Source organism: Vulpes lagopus, chromosome 1, assembly GCF_018345385.1.
Source record: "Vulpes lagopus strain Blue_001 chromosome 1, ASM1834538v1, whole genome shotgun sequence".
In the NCBI taxonomy this organism is placed as follows: Eukaryota; Metazoa; Chordata; class Mammalia; order Carnivora; family Canidae; genus Vulpes; species Vulpes lagopus.
Window position 1 is genome coordinate 6,393,486 of NC_054824.1, and position 17,503 is coordinate 6,410,988.

Genomic DNA, 17,503 nt, shown 5'->3' on the forward strand with positions numbered 1-17,503 from the left:
TATATATATACAATGGAATATGACTCAGGCATCAAAAAGAATGAAATCTTGTCAGTTGCAATGACCTGGGTGGAACTAGAGGATATGATGCTAAACAAATAAGTCAGTTAGAGAAAGACAAATATGGTTTCATTCACATGTGGAATTTAAAAAACAAAAGAGATGAACATAGGGGAAGGGAAGGAAAAATAAAATAAGATAAAAACAGGAAGGCAAACCAGAAGAGACTCTTCACTCCAGGAAACAAACTGAGGGTTGCTGGAGGGGAGGTGGAGGGGGGAAAGGGTAACTGGGTGATGGGCATTAAGGAGGGCATGTGATGTAATGAGCACTGGTTATTATATGCAACCGACAAGTCACTAAATTCTACCCCTAAAACAAATAATACACTATATGTTAACTAAATTGAATTTAAATTAAAAATTTTAAAATATTTTACTTATTTGACACAGAGAGAAAGAGAGATAACAAGCAGGAGGAGCAGCAGGCAGAGGGAGAGGGAGAAGCTGGCTCTCCACCACAATGTGGGGCTGGAGCCCAACACGGGGCTCAATCCCAGGGTCCTGGGATCATGACCTGAGCTGAAGGCAGACGCTTAATTGACTGAGCCACCCAGGTGCCCCTAAATACATGTTTAAAAAAAAGGAAATGAAAGAGAGAAAAACAAAAACAAAAAACTGCTGCCGAGAGGTCAAGGAAGACAAGGACACAGAAGTGCCCAGGGAGTCCGATAATAGGATCTTGTGAGTGGCCATTCTGTGCACAATCTCGGTGATGTGGTGGGAGCAAAATCCACAACACAGCTGTTTGAAGAGCAAATGAATAGTCTTTTGTTAAAGATGAAAAAGTCAATACCTCTGTTTCTCCCAAACACCTTACTAAAATTACAGTAAAGGTTTTTATGTTCTTTTTTTTTTTGTAGACATAAGCCCTAAGGGCAAAGAGAAGAGTGGAGATAGCAACAAAAATCATTTGAAACTGAAAAGCGTCCCCAAGAAATCTGAATTCTAAGCTGGCAGTGGGGAAGTCAAGAAACAATCCAATTTATACCAGAGAACCTCCAAAAGGTGTGGAAATTTGTGGCGTCTCTTATCTCTGGAGAGAGAAGTGTAACATTTCAGGAAATTGAAGATAAAAAGAAGATCGCTCAAGCTTCTAAATAGGAAAAAAAAAGAACAGGCTTCAAACCAAAGATCAAGAAGGGAGTAATATTAGAAATCCTCAACAGCAACACCAGAAGACGGGTTGCTTTCCCATCAAAATCCTAAGGGAAAATTCATTTCAATCTCTAATTCAACATTAAATCTGTCAATCAGGGCAGCCCGGGTGGCTCAGTGGTTTACGCCGCCTTTGGCCCAGGGCCTGATCCTGAAGACCTGGGATCAAGTCCCACGTCGGGCTCCCTGCGTGGAGCCTGCTTCTCCCTCTGCCTGTGTCTCTGCCTTTTTCTCTCTCTCTCTCTCATGAATAAATAAAATCCTAAAATAAATAAAAATAAATCTGTCAATCAAATGTGAGGATGGGATAAGGCCATTTTCAGAACGCACAGGCTCAAAAGAAGTACTGCCCATGAACCCTTTCTCATGAAGCAACTGGAGGAGGTACACCACCAAAATGAGGACATAAATCAAGAAAGAGGAAGATGCAGGACCTGAGAAAATAAGGAAATCATCACGAGAGAGGCTCTCAGATGATGTGAAGGGAGATCCCAGGATAGCAACTGTACTGCCTTGGGAGCAATCAGCCCAGATTTGAGCCACTGCTTGGAGAAGATGAAACCGATAAGAATACCCACGCCCCTCCCTCCCTACTGTGTGTGAGTGTGCTGAGTGTAGATTTACATGTCAGAGAAACTTGGGGTTAAATTCCCTGCAGGTCCTTAGTAAGAACTAGGAATTGTGGGAAGAAGGAAAGACCATCTCCAGGACTGACAGTCTGAAGTTCAAACAGTGAAAAAGGAGATAAATGCCCAAAAGCAATAGGGAAGGAACAGATGAGGGCAATGACTGAAGTGTACAGGATTTCCATAAATCAGGCACGTGCCAGATGGACTGCCCGAGTGCACATGCGCACAGAGGTCCGTATGACTCAACACTGCTGGGGAAAACATTTGTGTGTGTGTTTGTATGTATGCTGGAGGGGAGCTGGGGTTGGCAGGAATTGGGGTAGAGAAATAAAATACCCTGAGAAAGCTTCATTTAAATGCCCGGTAAAGATAGAAGATGAACTGAGCTGGCCCTCTTTGGAAAGAGAAGTATCACTGTTGAAGAAAAAGTTTAAAATTTCAATATGTAGTTTTAACAGCAGTGACTTAGTATGAAGATGAATGTGTTTCTAAAATATATACATGAACTGCAAATGGAATATAATAGGTAATCCATTTAACAGGAAATTCAGTATCTACTAACATTATTATCTCCTTTTATAATGACAGGCTAATCAATCACTCACTTTTCATCTGAGGGAAGAAAATCAGCTTTCTTCAAAGAGAGGTTTAGGTTGCCTGACAGCTTCAATTAATGTTAAACTTCACTTGAACTTTTGGAATAAAGGTATTATTTTTAAAGATCATCATGAAGTTACTTCTCACAATCTAACGGTATTGTGGGCCTGCCTCTTCACCTACTCCAGCAATCCCACAATCAGTACCGCAGCACGAAAGAAATGAGCCACTGACAGTCAAAAAAGCAGGTCTCTAAGTTCACTCTTCACAGCTTCAGGGCTTTACTGATGGAGAAGCTTTAAATCCCATGTGGAAGTAAGTGGAAACCCCATCTTCGAAATCAGCTATAATCACTATGCTTCTCTCTCCCATTTAATATCTGTGGTTTCCTGCTCTAATCCCTTATACTGCTCTGTCCTGTTCCCTCATTATATAAACTTAGGCTAACATCCATGCTAATGAAGCTGCATTCTTCATGATGTGGTTCTTACTTATTTTATTCTATTTTGTATGATGGGGGGGGAGACTTCCTTAAAGCCTTTTGGAGCAAAGTAGAAATTAAATAAGCCCATACCTCCATACATAGGTACTAACAATTTTGAGCTAGAGAGTAAAGAACACAGCCTCAGCCTGTGTAGGGGTGAAGACACAAAAATCCACCACACTTCTGCTCAGCTACCAACTTTAAACTCAACTAGTATATGTTAATTTGCCATAAAATGATCACTTATGGAAATGGTAAGACTTCTGGGGCATTATATATTAAGCAAGGGCTATAGATTGGAAATCACCTAAAGTAAACTGCAGTTTCCTCCAGCGTAACTTCAGCCTGTTAAATCTGTGGACAACTCCTAGTTGTACTGAGCTATGCGAGCAGTTGGGCTGGATGTGACCTCAGTTTACCTGTAGGTCTGGGTCGTAGCACAGACAAGGGCCAGGGCATCACCACAGGAGCCAAAGGGCAGCATGAGGGTGCTGGGCACCAGAGAGAACAGGTAAGTTTTGGGAGGAAGCAGACCTTTCACAAGGCAGAACTACACCTTCTACCAACTTACTCCCCCTTTCCTCTCCAGTTACCCTTCTAAATGAAGGCTCAGGGCAAGAGGCAGCCCATCTTGTCCACTCTCTTTTGTTCCCCTAATTCTTTCATAATCAGATAATACACTCCCATCAACCAAAATAACAATGCGCTTATTCTGAGTTATATACTTGCCAACAATGACTTTTGTCAATCTTTCACATCTTTGCCATTTCGACAGCTGAAAATAGGAATGTATTTTCATTTTATTGCTTTAATTATTAGCAAGGTGTATTATCTTTTTATATTCATACTTCTTTTGTCAGATTATCTATTCATATCCTTGTCCTTTTTTGGGAACGTTTTATTTTTCAGAATGATTTCCAAACCCTTTGTATATAGGAACATACTGCTTTATTTGGTGCTCATGCTACTAATATTTTCCTCATAGTCTTTTGACTCTTCTATTTACTTTCAGTTTTAAATGCTTTCTATTAGAAAAGAAAAAAAATCTCAGTGATCTAAATTTCTACCTTATAAAGTTAGAAACAGGTCAACTGATTAATCCCCAATCCATAAGAGGAAGAAAATAATAAGCCTGAGAACAGAAACTGATTAAATAAAAAGCAACAATAGAGAAAATTAACTAAATCAAAAGCTGATTCTTTCAAAAGACTACTAAAATTGATAAATGCCTAGCAAAATGGATCAATAAAAAATGAGAGAGAACACCAAATACCAATATCAGGAACAAAAGTGAGAGTTTTACTACAAATCCTACAGACATAAAAAGTTTAATAAGAGGGGCACCTGGGTGGCTCAGTAGGTTAAGTGTCTGCCATCGGCTTAAGTCCTAATCCCCTGGGATCGAGCCCCACATCAGGTTTCCTGCTCTGCAGGGTGTCTGCTTCTCCCTCTCCCTCTGCCCCCCACCCCCACTTGCACACACTCCCTCTCTCTCTCAAATAAAATCTTTAAAAAATAATAAAACAAAAAAATTTAACAAGAGAATATTATGAACAACTTGATGCCAATAAATTCAACAACTAAAATGATAATGGACAAACTTCTTGAATAATACAATTTATCGGGATGCCTGGGTGGCTCAGTGATTGAGCGTCTGCCTTCAGCTCAGGGCGTGATCCCAGGGTCCCGGGATCAAGTCTCACATCTGGCTCCTAGTATGGAGCCTGCTTCTCCTGCTCTGCCTCTCTCTCTGTGTCTCTCATGAATAAATAAATAAAAATCTTTTAAAAAGAAAAAAGAAAAATACAATTTATCAAATGTGATTCAAGGAGCACCTGGATGGCTCAGTCATTTAAGCGTCTGACTCTTGATTTTGGCTCAGGTCGTGATATCAGGGTTGTGAGACTGTACCCCGTGCCCTGTGTGAGATTGTAGCCTGATTCTCTCTCTCCCTTTTCCTTTGCACAACCCCACTAAAAAAAAAAAGTGATTCAAGACCCACTGAAAATATGCATGACCCTACAGCTGCTATAGAAATTGATGATCAAAATCTGTCCCACAAAGCAGCCAAAGTGTCTTCAGTGGTAAATTCAAGCAAACATTTAAATAAAGAAATAAATGAAACAAAAGTGCAAAGAAGAAAATCTTCTTGTAGTAGGTCATGGGCATGGAATTTCATTTCATATAAAATTAATTATACAAATTAGAAATATCTTAAAAATTCAGATATTAATAAATCTTCATTTTAAATAATTTTAATTTATAGAAATATTTCAATTAAAATAATAATCTCACAATTTCAAAAAAAGATTCAATATTACTAAGATTCAGTTCTCCCCAAATGGATCTATAAATTCAATGAAATCCAAATCACAATCCCAATAGGCTTATTAGAAATTGACAAGCTGATTATAAAATTCATATGTAAACATACAAGATCTAGAGTAGTCAAAACAACTTCAGGAAAGAATGAAGTTGGAAAACTTACACTTTCTGATTTCAAGACTTCTTATCAAACTGTAATAATGAAGATAAGGTGGTAATGCCATAAAGAAAAATAAATTGATCAACAGAACAAAATAGAGAGTTTAAGAATCAACTCACTTGGGGCAGCCCAGATGGCCCAGCGGTTTAGCGCCACCATCAGTCCAAAGCCTGATCCTGGAGAGCTGGGATCAAATCCCAGGTCAGGCTCCCTGCGTGGAGCCTGCTTCTCCCTCTGCCTATGTCTCTGCCTCTCCCTCTCTCTCTCTCTCTCTCTCTCATGAATAAATAAATAAAATCTTTTAAAAAAAATCAATTCACATTTATTCAACTAATTTTTCACAAGAGTACCAAAGAAATTCAATAAAGAAAGAGTGAGATTTTAAACAAATGAGGCTGGACAACTGATGCATGGAACCTCAAGCCCTGTTGCCAGCCTCCAAGAACCCTTAATGATCCTCATCTCCTGGTATTCATGCCTTTTTATACTCCTTGCCCACAAACAGGGCTGACCTGCATAACCAACAGAATATTAAGGAAACAGTGGAATGTGAATCCTGAGGCTAGATCACAAAAGACATCCTTCTTTCTCTGGATCACCCTGTCTGGGTAAATCCAGCTGCCACATCATAGACACTAAAGGAGTCCTATGGAAATGCCCATGAGGTGAGAAACTGAAGCCTCTGGTCAACACCCAGCTGAACTTGCCAAGCATGTGAGTGAGCTACCTTGGAAGTAAATCCTCTAGCCTAGTCAACCCTTCAGATGACTGTAGCCCAGATGACACCTTAACTGCAATTTCATGAGACCCTGAGCCAGAACCACGCAGCTAAGTCCTTCCCAGACCCCTGATCTACTGAAAATATGTGAAATATGAAATATTTATTGTCGTCTGAAGCCACTAAATTTTGGAGCAATTTGATACACCACAAGAAGTAATACAACCACATACAAAATTATTTTAATATAAAACTCACCCCTAAATGTAAAAGTTAAAAGTATAAATATTTTAGAGAAACCATGGAAAAATATCTTTGTGCTCTAGGAATAGGTAAAGATTTCTTAGAACACAGAAAGCAGGATCCACAAATGAAAAACTTGATAAATTAGACTTCATTGAAATGAAAAACTTTTGCTCATCAAAAGATCATTAATACAATACATACATTTATCAGATCATCACATTGTATACCTTAAATATCTTACAATTTTATCAGTTATGCCTCAGTAATACTGAAAAAAATGAAGAAAATGGAGTAGGCAAGCCACTAACTGAAAGAAAATATTCACAAAACATGTATCCCAAAGACTTCATTCCAGAATATATAAAAAACTACAAATCAAAAATAAAGAGGGATGCCTGGGTGGCTCAGTGGTTGAGTCACCCAGGCGTCTGCCTTCAGCTCAGAGCATGATCCCAGGTCAGGGAATCGAGTCCCACATTGGGCTCCCTGTGCGGAGCCTGCTTCTCCCTCTGCCTTTATCTCTGCCTCTCTCTCTGTCTCTCATGAATAAATAAAGTCTTTTAAAAAAATAAACAAAGAGACAAACAATCCAATTATTTTTAAGTGGGCAAAAAGACTTTGACACTTCATAAAGGAAGATGTAAAAACCTCCAAAAAGCACGTGAAAAGATGCTCAGTATCACTAGTCATTAAGGGAATGCAAATCAAAACCATAATGAGATACAGGCACAAGACTAACTAAAACTAAAAAGACTGACAACACCAAGTGCTGACAAGGATTTGGAGCAATAGGGATTTTCATACCTTGCTGATGGGAGTGTAAAATGATACGCGCTTACGTCACCTCTGTGACTAGCAATTTCATTCTTAGGTATTTACCAAAAGAAATGAAAACTTACATCCACAAACATGCTTATTCAAGAATGTCCACAGCTGGCTTATTGACAACAGCCTAAATATGGAAAATGGTCTAAATCAATAGGGAAAATGGATAAACGAACTGTGGAATATGTACATAATGGGCTACTACTCAATAATAAAAAGGAGCAAACTACTGATACAACATGGATGAACTTCAAAGACATGCTGAGCAAAAAGAGCGAGACTCAACAGAATATGTACTATATAAATCCACCCGTATGAAATTTTTCAGTAGGCCTATCTAATCTGAGGTTAAAAAGGAGAGAGTATCAGTTGCCTGTAAGGAAAAGGAGACGATTGACTGAATAGGGACACAAGACAATTTTCTGGGGCAAGACAGTGGTATGGTTAACATATGTGTGTAACTTCTTGTCTAAATTCTACAGATAAGATTTGTGCATTTCAATTTATGTAAATTTTAAAGAAAAAGAATATTTTGAAATAAGTGGTGAATGGGGAGCGGAATAAGTTATAGCTAATAAAGATAATTTGGGAGGCGCCTGGAGGAGTAGTCAGTTGAGTCTGACTTTTGGTTTCAGCTCAAGTACTGATCTCGGGGTTGTGAGATCCAGCCCCGCATGGTGCTCAGTACTCAGCATGGACTCTGCTTAGGACTCTCCCTCTCCCCATCCCCACTACATGCGCTCTCTCGCTCGCTCTCTCTCTCTCTCTCTCAAAAATAAATAAATAAATAAATCTTCTAAAAAATTAAAGGTAATCTTGGAGCTGGTGATGGATATGTGGGAGTTTATTAAACTATTCTGTTTATTTTATATTTGTTCAAAATTTCCATAATAAAAAAGCTAAAAACAAACAAAAAAAGCCCCAAAGACACACAAACCACAAACCCAATGTTCTAAACTCTGTTTCATCAGGAATACAATTACTCCGTCAAGTAGCCATAAAAGTTTCTAATCACTAACTCCCAGTTTCTAGAAGTAATCTGTCCCAGTCCAGTTACAAACTCTCTATGCCTGGCATCAGGTATCAGACCACACTCCCAACAGCACTGTCCTCTCCGCCTCATTCTTCTCTTCACTGAATAATAGTGAATAACAGTGATAGCAGTAGTAACAGGATTTACTTCTTCAAGGTTTTATGAGAATTAAATAATAAAATATATGTAGAGTATTTTGACCAGTGGCTGGCATAGAAGTTCCATAGGCATTAGCTATTATTCTCATTAATACAACCTGCTACAGTTTCTTTTCTTTTTTTTTTTAATTCCTAGGATCTATTTAGTGGCCAGTAATTTTATGCTTTTTTCTGAGCTATTTATGTCCCTTAAACTTTGAGCCTATTACTCAAATAAATCTCTCTACTTAAATGTTTAAGTCAAATATATAAAAAAAGAAGAATCACATACTTTACTGATGAGGAAACCAAGGTCAAAGATTAAATGCAGCAGACATTCCTCAAGGTGGTTGCCCCCCGCCAACCATTCCTGGAAACAGTTAGTACTGCCAGATGCCATTCTGGCCGTGATGATTTGTTCACTTGGGGGCGGATTTGCAACCATAGCTGAGTCAATCAGATTCCTTCTTCTAGTACCTATGGTATGTCCTTGGCAGCACTCTGAATGGGTTCTCTAACCCTGCTGCCTTGTTCCTGCCTTTCCAGAAGCTGGGCAATTAGCTCTTCCAGCGATTCTATGCAATGGCTCCGCCAGCACCCTTCTGATAAAACTCCTCTTTTATCTCTAAACTGGCTGGAGTTAGTTTCCATTGCATAGAGGACTGAGAGGGGTAACAACCAAGTTCCAGAACACACATTTCTTCATGTTAGACACTCACAACCAGTACCCACTGGAAGCCTACTGTTTGTAAGGCACTGTACCAGATCTCTGCTATGAGGACCAGCAGGTTGTGACAGGAAAGGGGTGGGCTTTTACAAAGAGAGCAGCAACAGAAAATACTCTGGGTGGGTGAAGGGAACTGAAAGCAATACAGTTCTACTGCAGAACAAGGCCCATAAAGGCACAGAGGTAATCCTCAGTAAATAGGTGTTGAGTTGATATTAAATTAGATATAAAACCAGACAGGTTTGGAACAAATCACATACAGCTTTGAATGCCAAACTAAGAGATTCAGCATCTACTCTCCTCAAATGGGGGTTGCTGAGCCCCCCTTAAGATTTCTAAGCAGAAGAGCTCCATAATACAAGTAGTGCTTCTGTGTTTTTTTATTATTATTTTACTTATTTATTTATTCATTCATTCATTCATTCGAGACACAGAGAGAGAGAGAGAGAGGCAGAGACACTGGCAGAGGGAGAAGCAGGCTCCATGCAGGGAGCCTGCCGCAGGACCTGATCCCAGGTCTCCAGGAGCACGCCCTGGGCTGAAGGCGGCGCTAAACTGCTGAGCCGTAGTGCTTTTGAAAGAACACTAACATACATCTCAGCCAGTCCTAATAAATACTCAGCTTACAAATGGGATGAAGTTTCTGTGTTTTAAATATAATATTTATGTTTCTAACCAGGGACATTTTATCAGCATTGTACAGAAAGCAGGTATTGTTTCAATGTCAAAATACGTCTGTACGACTGTCCTCAGAGAACAACTGAACATATCTATGAATATTAGATAATTCCATCTTCTGGGCTGGATCTAATCAAATGAAGTCGTCAACAAAAATTAATTTACGATCAGCAATGTTTCTCCAATAATTGTGACCTGAGGCAGATGTGCTATTGGCACCATGTTATAACCAAGAAATTGCTAGGTACCTACTTTACGTAATGGAAGACAGCCCAAGTTCCACTGAATATGCCCCATAAAACACTCTACGGCACAACAGGAAGGCTCCTGACATATGCATTCTTATTAGCATGCAGTGTAATTTTAAACACGGATCCTAACATCACCATGACCTCAACTCAGAAAGGCTACGCTTTATTTTCCAACCACACAAATGACAAAGTATGTACTTCTACAGGCACACTTCCACAAATCTTAGGGAAGTAGACTCTAAACACAAAAACTTATCTTATTCTACTACTAGTTGTTGACATGACAATTCAAAGTAATGAAACAAAAAGTGCTGTAAAACAGTCCAATGAAAAGCAAAATAATGTTATCCACACAGATGTCTTTAAACAAAATAAATTTTCCTTCCCTTTCCAATAAGGAGAACCAAGTATTTTAGCAATAAAAGGGCACATTATTGGGGATCCCTGGGTGGCTCGGCAGTTGAGTGTCTGCCTTCAGCCCAGGGCGTGACCCCAGGGTCCCAGGATCCAGTCCTGCATCGGGCTCCCTGCAGGGAGCCTGCTTCTCCCTCTGCCTGTGTCTCTGCCTCTCTCTGTGTGTCTCTCATGAATAAATAAATAAAATCCTTTAAAAAGAAAAAAGGCACATCATTAACAGCAATCATAGTGATTGGTATGCCGTGGACTAGGAACACACACAAATTACCCATTCAAAAGTCAAAAATATTTTTTCATACACTTGCCTGTACTGTAAGCAGAGAACGGCAGACCGCTAATGGACTTTCTGAAAGTTTTGTTTTGTTTTGTTTTGTTTTGTTTTGTTTTAATCTGAAAGTTTGTTTTTGTTTTTTTTAAAGAACCCAGTAACTTGTTCAGAACTTCGTGAACAGTTTCCGAGATGCCACAAGCACCTGTTTCCAGAGTGTTCCAAGCATGACTCTTCCGTGGAAGCACGGACAAGCCAAAGCAGCAGTGCCCTGGGTGCAGGGACAAGGCGAAGCTCCCTCAGACTCCGGCCCAAGGCTGGGATTAGGGGCCGGGGGAGGGGGGATGCTGGGATTAGGGACCCGGGGAGGGGGGATGCTGGGATTAGGGACCCGGGAAGGGAGGATGCTGGGATTAGGGACCCGGGGAGGGGGGATGCTGGGATTAGGGACCCGGGAAGGGAGGATGCTGGGATTAGGGACCCGGGGAGGGGGATCTGGGATTAGAGACCCGGGGAGGGGGGATGCTGGGATTAGGGACCCAGGGAGGGGGATGCTGGGATTAGGGACCGGGGAGGGGGGATGCTGGGATTAGGGACCCGGGGAGGGGGATGCTGGGATTAGGGACCGGGGAGGGGGAATCTGGGATTAGGGACCCGGGGAGGGGGATGCTGGAATTAGGGACCCGGGGAGGGGAATGCTGCACCGCCACACCCCCCGCCACGCGCCGCGCCCCGCTGCGCCCCGCCGGGAACTTACAGCTCTGGTCTCATACAGAACCAGCTTCTGGACGGAGCTGATGATGGGGGCGGCGGCCGTGGGCATGGTCGGAGGAAGGGGGGGCTCCCCTACAGGGCACCAGGCCGCGGCCTGGCTGCGGCAGCCTCCAGACTGCCCCCCGGAGGCCCGCGGAGAGGACACCTCAGACTCCCGACCTCCAGCCGGACAAACACCCCTCGGGCACCACACAAACAGAAGACCGGGGCCCAACTCAGGTGCTTCCGGATCCCCGCTCCCCACCTCCAGCCAAGCCCCGCCCCGGGCACGTCGGGGGCGGGGCTGGAGGATCTACCGTAGAGAGGGCGTGAAGAGGCTCCCGGAGCCTGCGTGCTGCCGAGGCCGGAAGCCAAGGGCGCCATTTTGGATGCGGGCATGGGGGAAAAGTGGGCGGGGTTAAGGTCGCGCGGTTAGCGTAGGCTCTGGCTTATCTGGTCCTCCTCCTTTGGAAAGGGGGACAGTTTGATGGGTTGGTTCTTTTGAAGCATTTCTCCGAATTGTAGCTAGGTCCAATCGAAGCTGTTTTTTTTTTTTTCTCCCTGCCTACCTCTGCCTTTTATTGTCCTGGAAGCCTATCTGATAGCCCTTCACCGAGAGTCGGTGTCTTTCCCCTGGCATCTCTTTGCTACCCTGAAATTTCAACCTGGATGAAAATCAACAAAATGCATCGTGTCCTGAAGTTGTGTGGTTCAAGGAAGTTTTTTTAGATCATCTTTTTTTTTTTTTTTTTTAGATAATCTTTAAAAAAAAAAAATCAAAAAAAAATCCCCTGAAGTTGCACAATTTGGGCGGACCTTGCCACATATTTGTGGCTAAGACGGGCCATTTGTAAATTCTGCCGAGGGAGTGTAGCGCGCCGTGCGGGTTAAAATAAGGTTTCTCCCATCGGATGTGTGTGAACTTGGTGGGTAGGGTACATACCCTCTGTAATCATCACCTTCTATGTTTGTGAAAAGGAATGTGTCACAAAGTTAGGGGCGAAAGTGAATAGGTAAGACTCTGAGAAATGAATGAATGGCAGCCCCGCCTCCCGAGGCGGAGTCTCCCAAGAGGCCCTGCGCCGGGCACCTGCGGGGGTTTCCTAGGCAACCGGTGCACCGACCGCGGGGCCGGGGAGGCGGCGGCGGGTTCTGCGGGGCCGGGTAAGTGGGGGTCCTCGCCCCCGCCCCCAACTCCGTCTGTATCAGTTGAGTGCAACCTCACCTCCTGCAGGGACCGCAGACCAATTCCTTTTCTTACGAAACTAAAACTTTGGGATCTCTGGGTAAATTGCTTTTTAAAAACATTTTTTTTCCCAGGGTGTTTAAAAAATGTGTCTATTTAAATTCAATTTGCCAACATACAGTATCACACCCAGTGCTCTTCTCAGCAAGTGCCCTCCTCCTGAGTGCCCGTCACCCAGTTACCCAACCCCTCCACCCGCCTCCCCTTCTGCAACCCTTTGTTCGTTTCCCAGAGTTAGGGGGTCTCTTATGGTTTGTCTCCCTCTCTAAATGTTCCCCACTCAGCTCCCCGGCTTTCCCTTATAATCCCTTTCACTATTTCCTATATTCCCCGTATGAGTGAGACCATATGTGGGTAAATTACTTTTATTATTTATTTATTTATTTATTTATTTATTTATTTATTTATTTATTTGTAAATTACTTTTAAAACCATCTTCCCTCCCAACGACTGTCTTCATTCCCCAGATATTGAGCACCTGCTATGAGAGTATAAGGTGTTGCCCAAGCAGAAGTGCTAGGTCTCCCAGGAGATGGGCCGCCTGTAAACTGCAGAACCCTCTGCTAGAAAAAAAAAAAAAAAAAAGAACCCTCTGCTAGGGATTTTGTCAACCGCTAAAAATGTGAGGGAACTTTTAAAAATTCTATTGAATTATGGTATAAACACATAACACAGTGTGATAGTAGTACAGATTATGTTACCCAACAGTGAGATGTTAGAGATCATATTTGAAATTTAAAGTTGAGAAACTACCAAATCTTTTAAATAAGTGTTTAATTGTTATTTTAATTTTCTTTCATAGTTTGGTCCTACTTTTACCAAGAACTAGAAAGATGGTCATGTCAGTTCTGGCATTTTACATTGACTTGGATCTTTGAACTGGGAAGAATATTTCATTCTGTTTTGTTTCATAAATGGAAACCAATTCTTCTGAGTATGAGTATTAAGTACTTGCACTATGCTTTTCTTTAGGATAACAACTCTTAAAATATCTGTTGAATTCTGGTTTCCAGTATTTAGTTTTCAACTATTATATCATACTGTAATATAGCACTTCCATTTGAACATTGTCTTAGTTATGGTTCACCCAGCAGCAGATCCTGAGACAAAAATTCAAGGGCAAGTGCCTTGTATGGTGGGAACTAATCCCAGGAAACAACATCAGTAAGCAAAAGGAAGCTGATTAAGGGAATATTATCAAGCAAATTTCTCTGTGGGCTGAATTCACTGGAGAATCCTGAGATGTATATCTCAGAGTATTTCTCCCTTAAGGGCAAAAGAGCTGGAGGATTTATTCGCCAACTCCCATCAGTTATTATCTGAGGCCTGCTTTGGCAGAACCTTAATTCCCTGGAACTTCCCATCTGCCCTGTGCTCAGGCCCACTGGATATGGCAGCTGGAAAGAACCCTTTGGCAGAGCGTCACACATGCTAGCAGTTGAAAGTCAGGCTGGCCATGCACGGGAAAGGTACCTATCAAGTGGTTATGGGCACTAATAGGACCTGCTACATTCCAACCTTTGTACTACTCGTATCCACCCTTCCCCCATATAAGTTCACACCATCCCCTCACCAATTCTTCATGGTGGCGGCTGGTCCTGGTTTCTAAAAGAAAAGGACTTAGTAAAAGATGATTAGTGGGACAAGCTACAGAATCCACTACTGCAATTAATCCTAGGCCTGTAACTGAGAATTCATCACTTCTGTCCTCTACCACTCATTCTAGATTTCCCTTACCCTTGGCCAGCACTTCTGCTGGTCTCAGTTGTTTGATATGGTATGGTACCATACCATACCAGCCTTTATCCCAGAGGGGTATAACCCCCTTGTTACCATGGTAGCCAGCCTTTATCCCAGGGGGGTATAACCCCTTGTTACCATGGCTTTGTCAGGTTGTGCTTGCTATAATCTTCACAAGAGGCGTCTTAGAGAAACCCCTGGGTTCAAGACCTGTATCTCCCTGCGCCAAGTATGTAGCAGCAACCCTATCCTCAGCTGCCAGTGCAGTAACTCCTAATGGGCATGGGGAGCCACATATGACCAGGCAGCAGTTTTAGATTCAGTGAAACCTAACAAAGGGGATCCCCCGATAGAAGCCTCTCTCTTGCATTAATCAAAATCAGGACCTGCAGTCCAGCAGAGCCTGAAATCATAGGGAAAGGTAGTACAATCACCTTGATGTCAATCATTGAGAATGGTGGTAGGACAGACCATTCCTAACCCTAGGTTCAAAACATATTTCGCATCTTGAAGTAGTATCTCAATCCCACACAATCCCAAATGGAGCTTTACTTGTACCCTGAAGAGGCCACTCCAATATTCTGTGAGACCAGCAGATTCTGGATGAAGTGTGATATGGGGTAGAATCCGTGGATCCTTCTTATCATAGCTCCTTTACTATAAAGAGGGCCCTTTGATCCAAGGCAATATTGTATGGGATCTCATTGTGATAAATGAGACACACTCCAAACCCTCAGATAGTGGTGCTGGCCAGGCGCTGTGGGCAGGGAAGGCATACCCATACTAAGGTGCCCTCTTCAAGGCAAAGGGGTGCCATGTGATCAGTTTGTCACTGAGCGGATATATCATCATCTTGTGGGGTTAGCCTCAGTCTGCTGCAGACAGGTGGGCTATTCAGTGGCCTTGCTGTTGAGCCTATGCATGGCTTCCATCGCTTCCATCCCTACAATTATGCCTCCTCCATTCATGAGCCCATTTTGAAGCACTGAAGTGACCAGGGATAAACACTGGCTGGCGTGTACTGGGTAACCATCCTGCTTTGTGAGATACAAAAGTCCACATATTTTGTGTCCACTCATGTTTGTTTTCTATGTGGCATAAAGAAATTACCTGGGCCCTCCACTCAGGGTCTCACAGGGCTGCAGTCAAGGTGTTGGTTGAGCTGCATTTTCATCTGGAGGCTCTACTAGGGAAGAGCTTGCTTCCAAGCTCATTTAGATTGTTGGCAAAATTCATCTCTTTGTGGTTGTAGGACTGACGTCCTACTTTTCTTACTGGCTAGTGTCCAGGGGCTGTTCTCAGTGACTGGAAGCCACCCACTGTTCCTTGCCATGCAGTCCTTTACAACATGGTAGGTTAATTCAAAGCCAACCAGAAGTCTCTCCAACGTGCTCAATGGGATCTTATATAATATAATGTAATCATGAGAATAATATTTCTAATACTTTTGCTAGATTTAGAAGCAAGTCACAGATTCCATCCACACATAAGGGAAGGAAATAATCACACAAAGATGTGACTTTTTAGGGGTCACCCTAGAGTGTGTTTGCTACACCCCTCTCGTAGTTTCATTCATATGCCTCTTCCCTCTGTTTACCTTTTCTTTCAATCTTATTCCTCTCAGATCCTTGACCAAACCATTCAGTTGTCCTCCAAACTGAGGACTTAGGAATACTCTTTAAATCTCTGCCCACAAGGAACATTTCCCCTAAACATCATCATTCAGGGCTATGCCTGAGTGGGATTAAAGTCTGGAAGCATTCCACTTAGAGTTTGCACCAATATGTTATGATTCATTCATGTTTTTAAAAAATTTTCTATCAGCTCTTCCTAGGGAATACCATATGAAGTGTGAACTGGAAGAGACATTGGTGAGCAAGAGATAGATGACATGGGGTCTGGGCTGCTTATTTATGAAACACTTGTACCCTACAGACTTGCTTAGAACTGATCCCAATGTTCCATTTTTATCATTTGGTGGCCTGCTGCTATGCCTGCCCAACTTCAAGACTTGATCTGACATACTCAGCTCATGATGGGCACTTCCGGTTGCATAGTCACCTGATGTCCCATGGCCAGGCATTCATTCTCTCTGAGAGCCCAGAGCCAAGAGCTGCTTTTTGAATGGGGGATGCTTCTCTGCTGCAGACAGCAACGATCTACACTGAGAGTTTCTGTTGTGGCTTTGCTAAGACTCCAAAAGTATTCTTACCTACTATAAGTACCTTCCTATAGCATCATGGGATCTGGGCAGGTATATGGCCCAAGAAGCATACTCTGGTACCATACACTAAAACTGCTGCAGAGCTCTCTCTTGCTCTGAGCTTCACTCAAAACTAACAGCTTTCCAAGCCATCCATTAAATGGATCAGAACTAGAGACTTATAAAATACTGCACCTCTTTCTTTCAGAGGTAGAATGTGTAAGGTACAATAACTTGTCTTTCACCTTCGAAAGAATATCTCAGGATGACCCAGACCACTGGCCTTTTAAAACCTCACCAAAGTAACAGGCCTTTAAATCTTTGTAGATTTATCTTCCACTTTCTGCTGTTCATGTGTCTTACAAAGGCATCCAGAACACTTCCCGCTTCCTGCTCACCCAATATTGTAGATCAACAAGACCCGTTTGTACTATATTTGCTACAAAGAAGGAGAGTTCTGGAATAAAATTGAATGTTCCTTGCTGACTGTTCTAAGTGAATACAAACTGCTTATAATCTTCTTTTCTGATAGGGATTTTAAAAAAATACATTTGCCAGATGAGTAACTACATAGCAAGTACAAGAAGCTATGTCCAGCTCGTAAAGGTCTCATGGGCACAATAGTTACAAATGGCGCTATCACTTGGTTAAGTTTTCAGTAGTCCACCATCATTTGTCATGATCTATCTGGTTTTCTCAAAAAGCCACACTGGAGAATTAAGCAGGACTATGATCTTTTAAGTAGTTTTGGGTAGCACCCTTCCATATCGTTCATTCAGAATGGATTACTATTATTTATCTGGCCCAGGGGCCATGGTAAGCAGTTTCATGAGCTTCCCCCTGGCTTCA

General features: G+C 42.2%; 2 protein-coding genes across 10 annotated transcripts in view; one reads left to right on the forward strand and one right to left on the reverse strand.

Moving 5' to 3' along the window:
- Nucleotides 1-11,745, reverse strand: part of FIG4 (FIG4 phosphoinositide 5-phosphatase) — a 123,965-nt gene extending 112,220 nt beyond the window's left edge. Inside the window, exon 1 of the mRNA XM_041769989.1 lies at nucleotides 11,470-11,745. Coding sequence (XP_041625923.1) covers nucleotides 11,470-11,535 — 66 coding nt within the window. The 5' untranslated portion in view covers nucleotides 11,536-11,745. The remainder of the gene's footprint in view (nucleotides 1-11,469) is intronic.
- Nucleotides 11,746-12,603: 858 nt separating this feature from the next.
- AK9 (adenylate kinase 9) overlaps nucleotides 12,604-17,503 on the forward strand; it is a 117,463-nt gene continuing 112,563 nt past the window's right edge. For 8 of the 9 annotated variants that reach the window (XM_041759768.1, XM_041759067.1, XM_041759218.1 and 5 more), the window contains exon 1: nucleotides 12,623-12,751. The gene's annotated coding sequence lies outside the window, so the exon portion shown is untranslated. Of the gene's footprint in view, nucleotides 12,752-17,503 lie in introns of all 9 variants that reach the window. The other variant, XM_041759135.1, reaches the window with a different exon arrangement.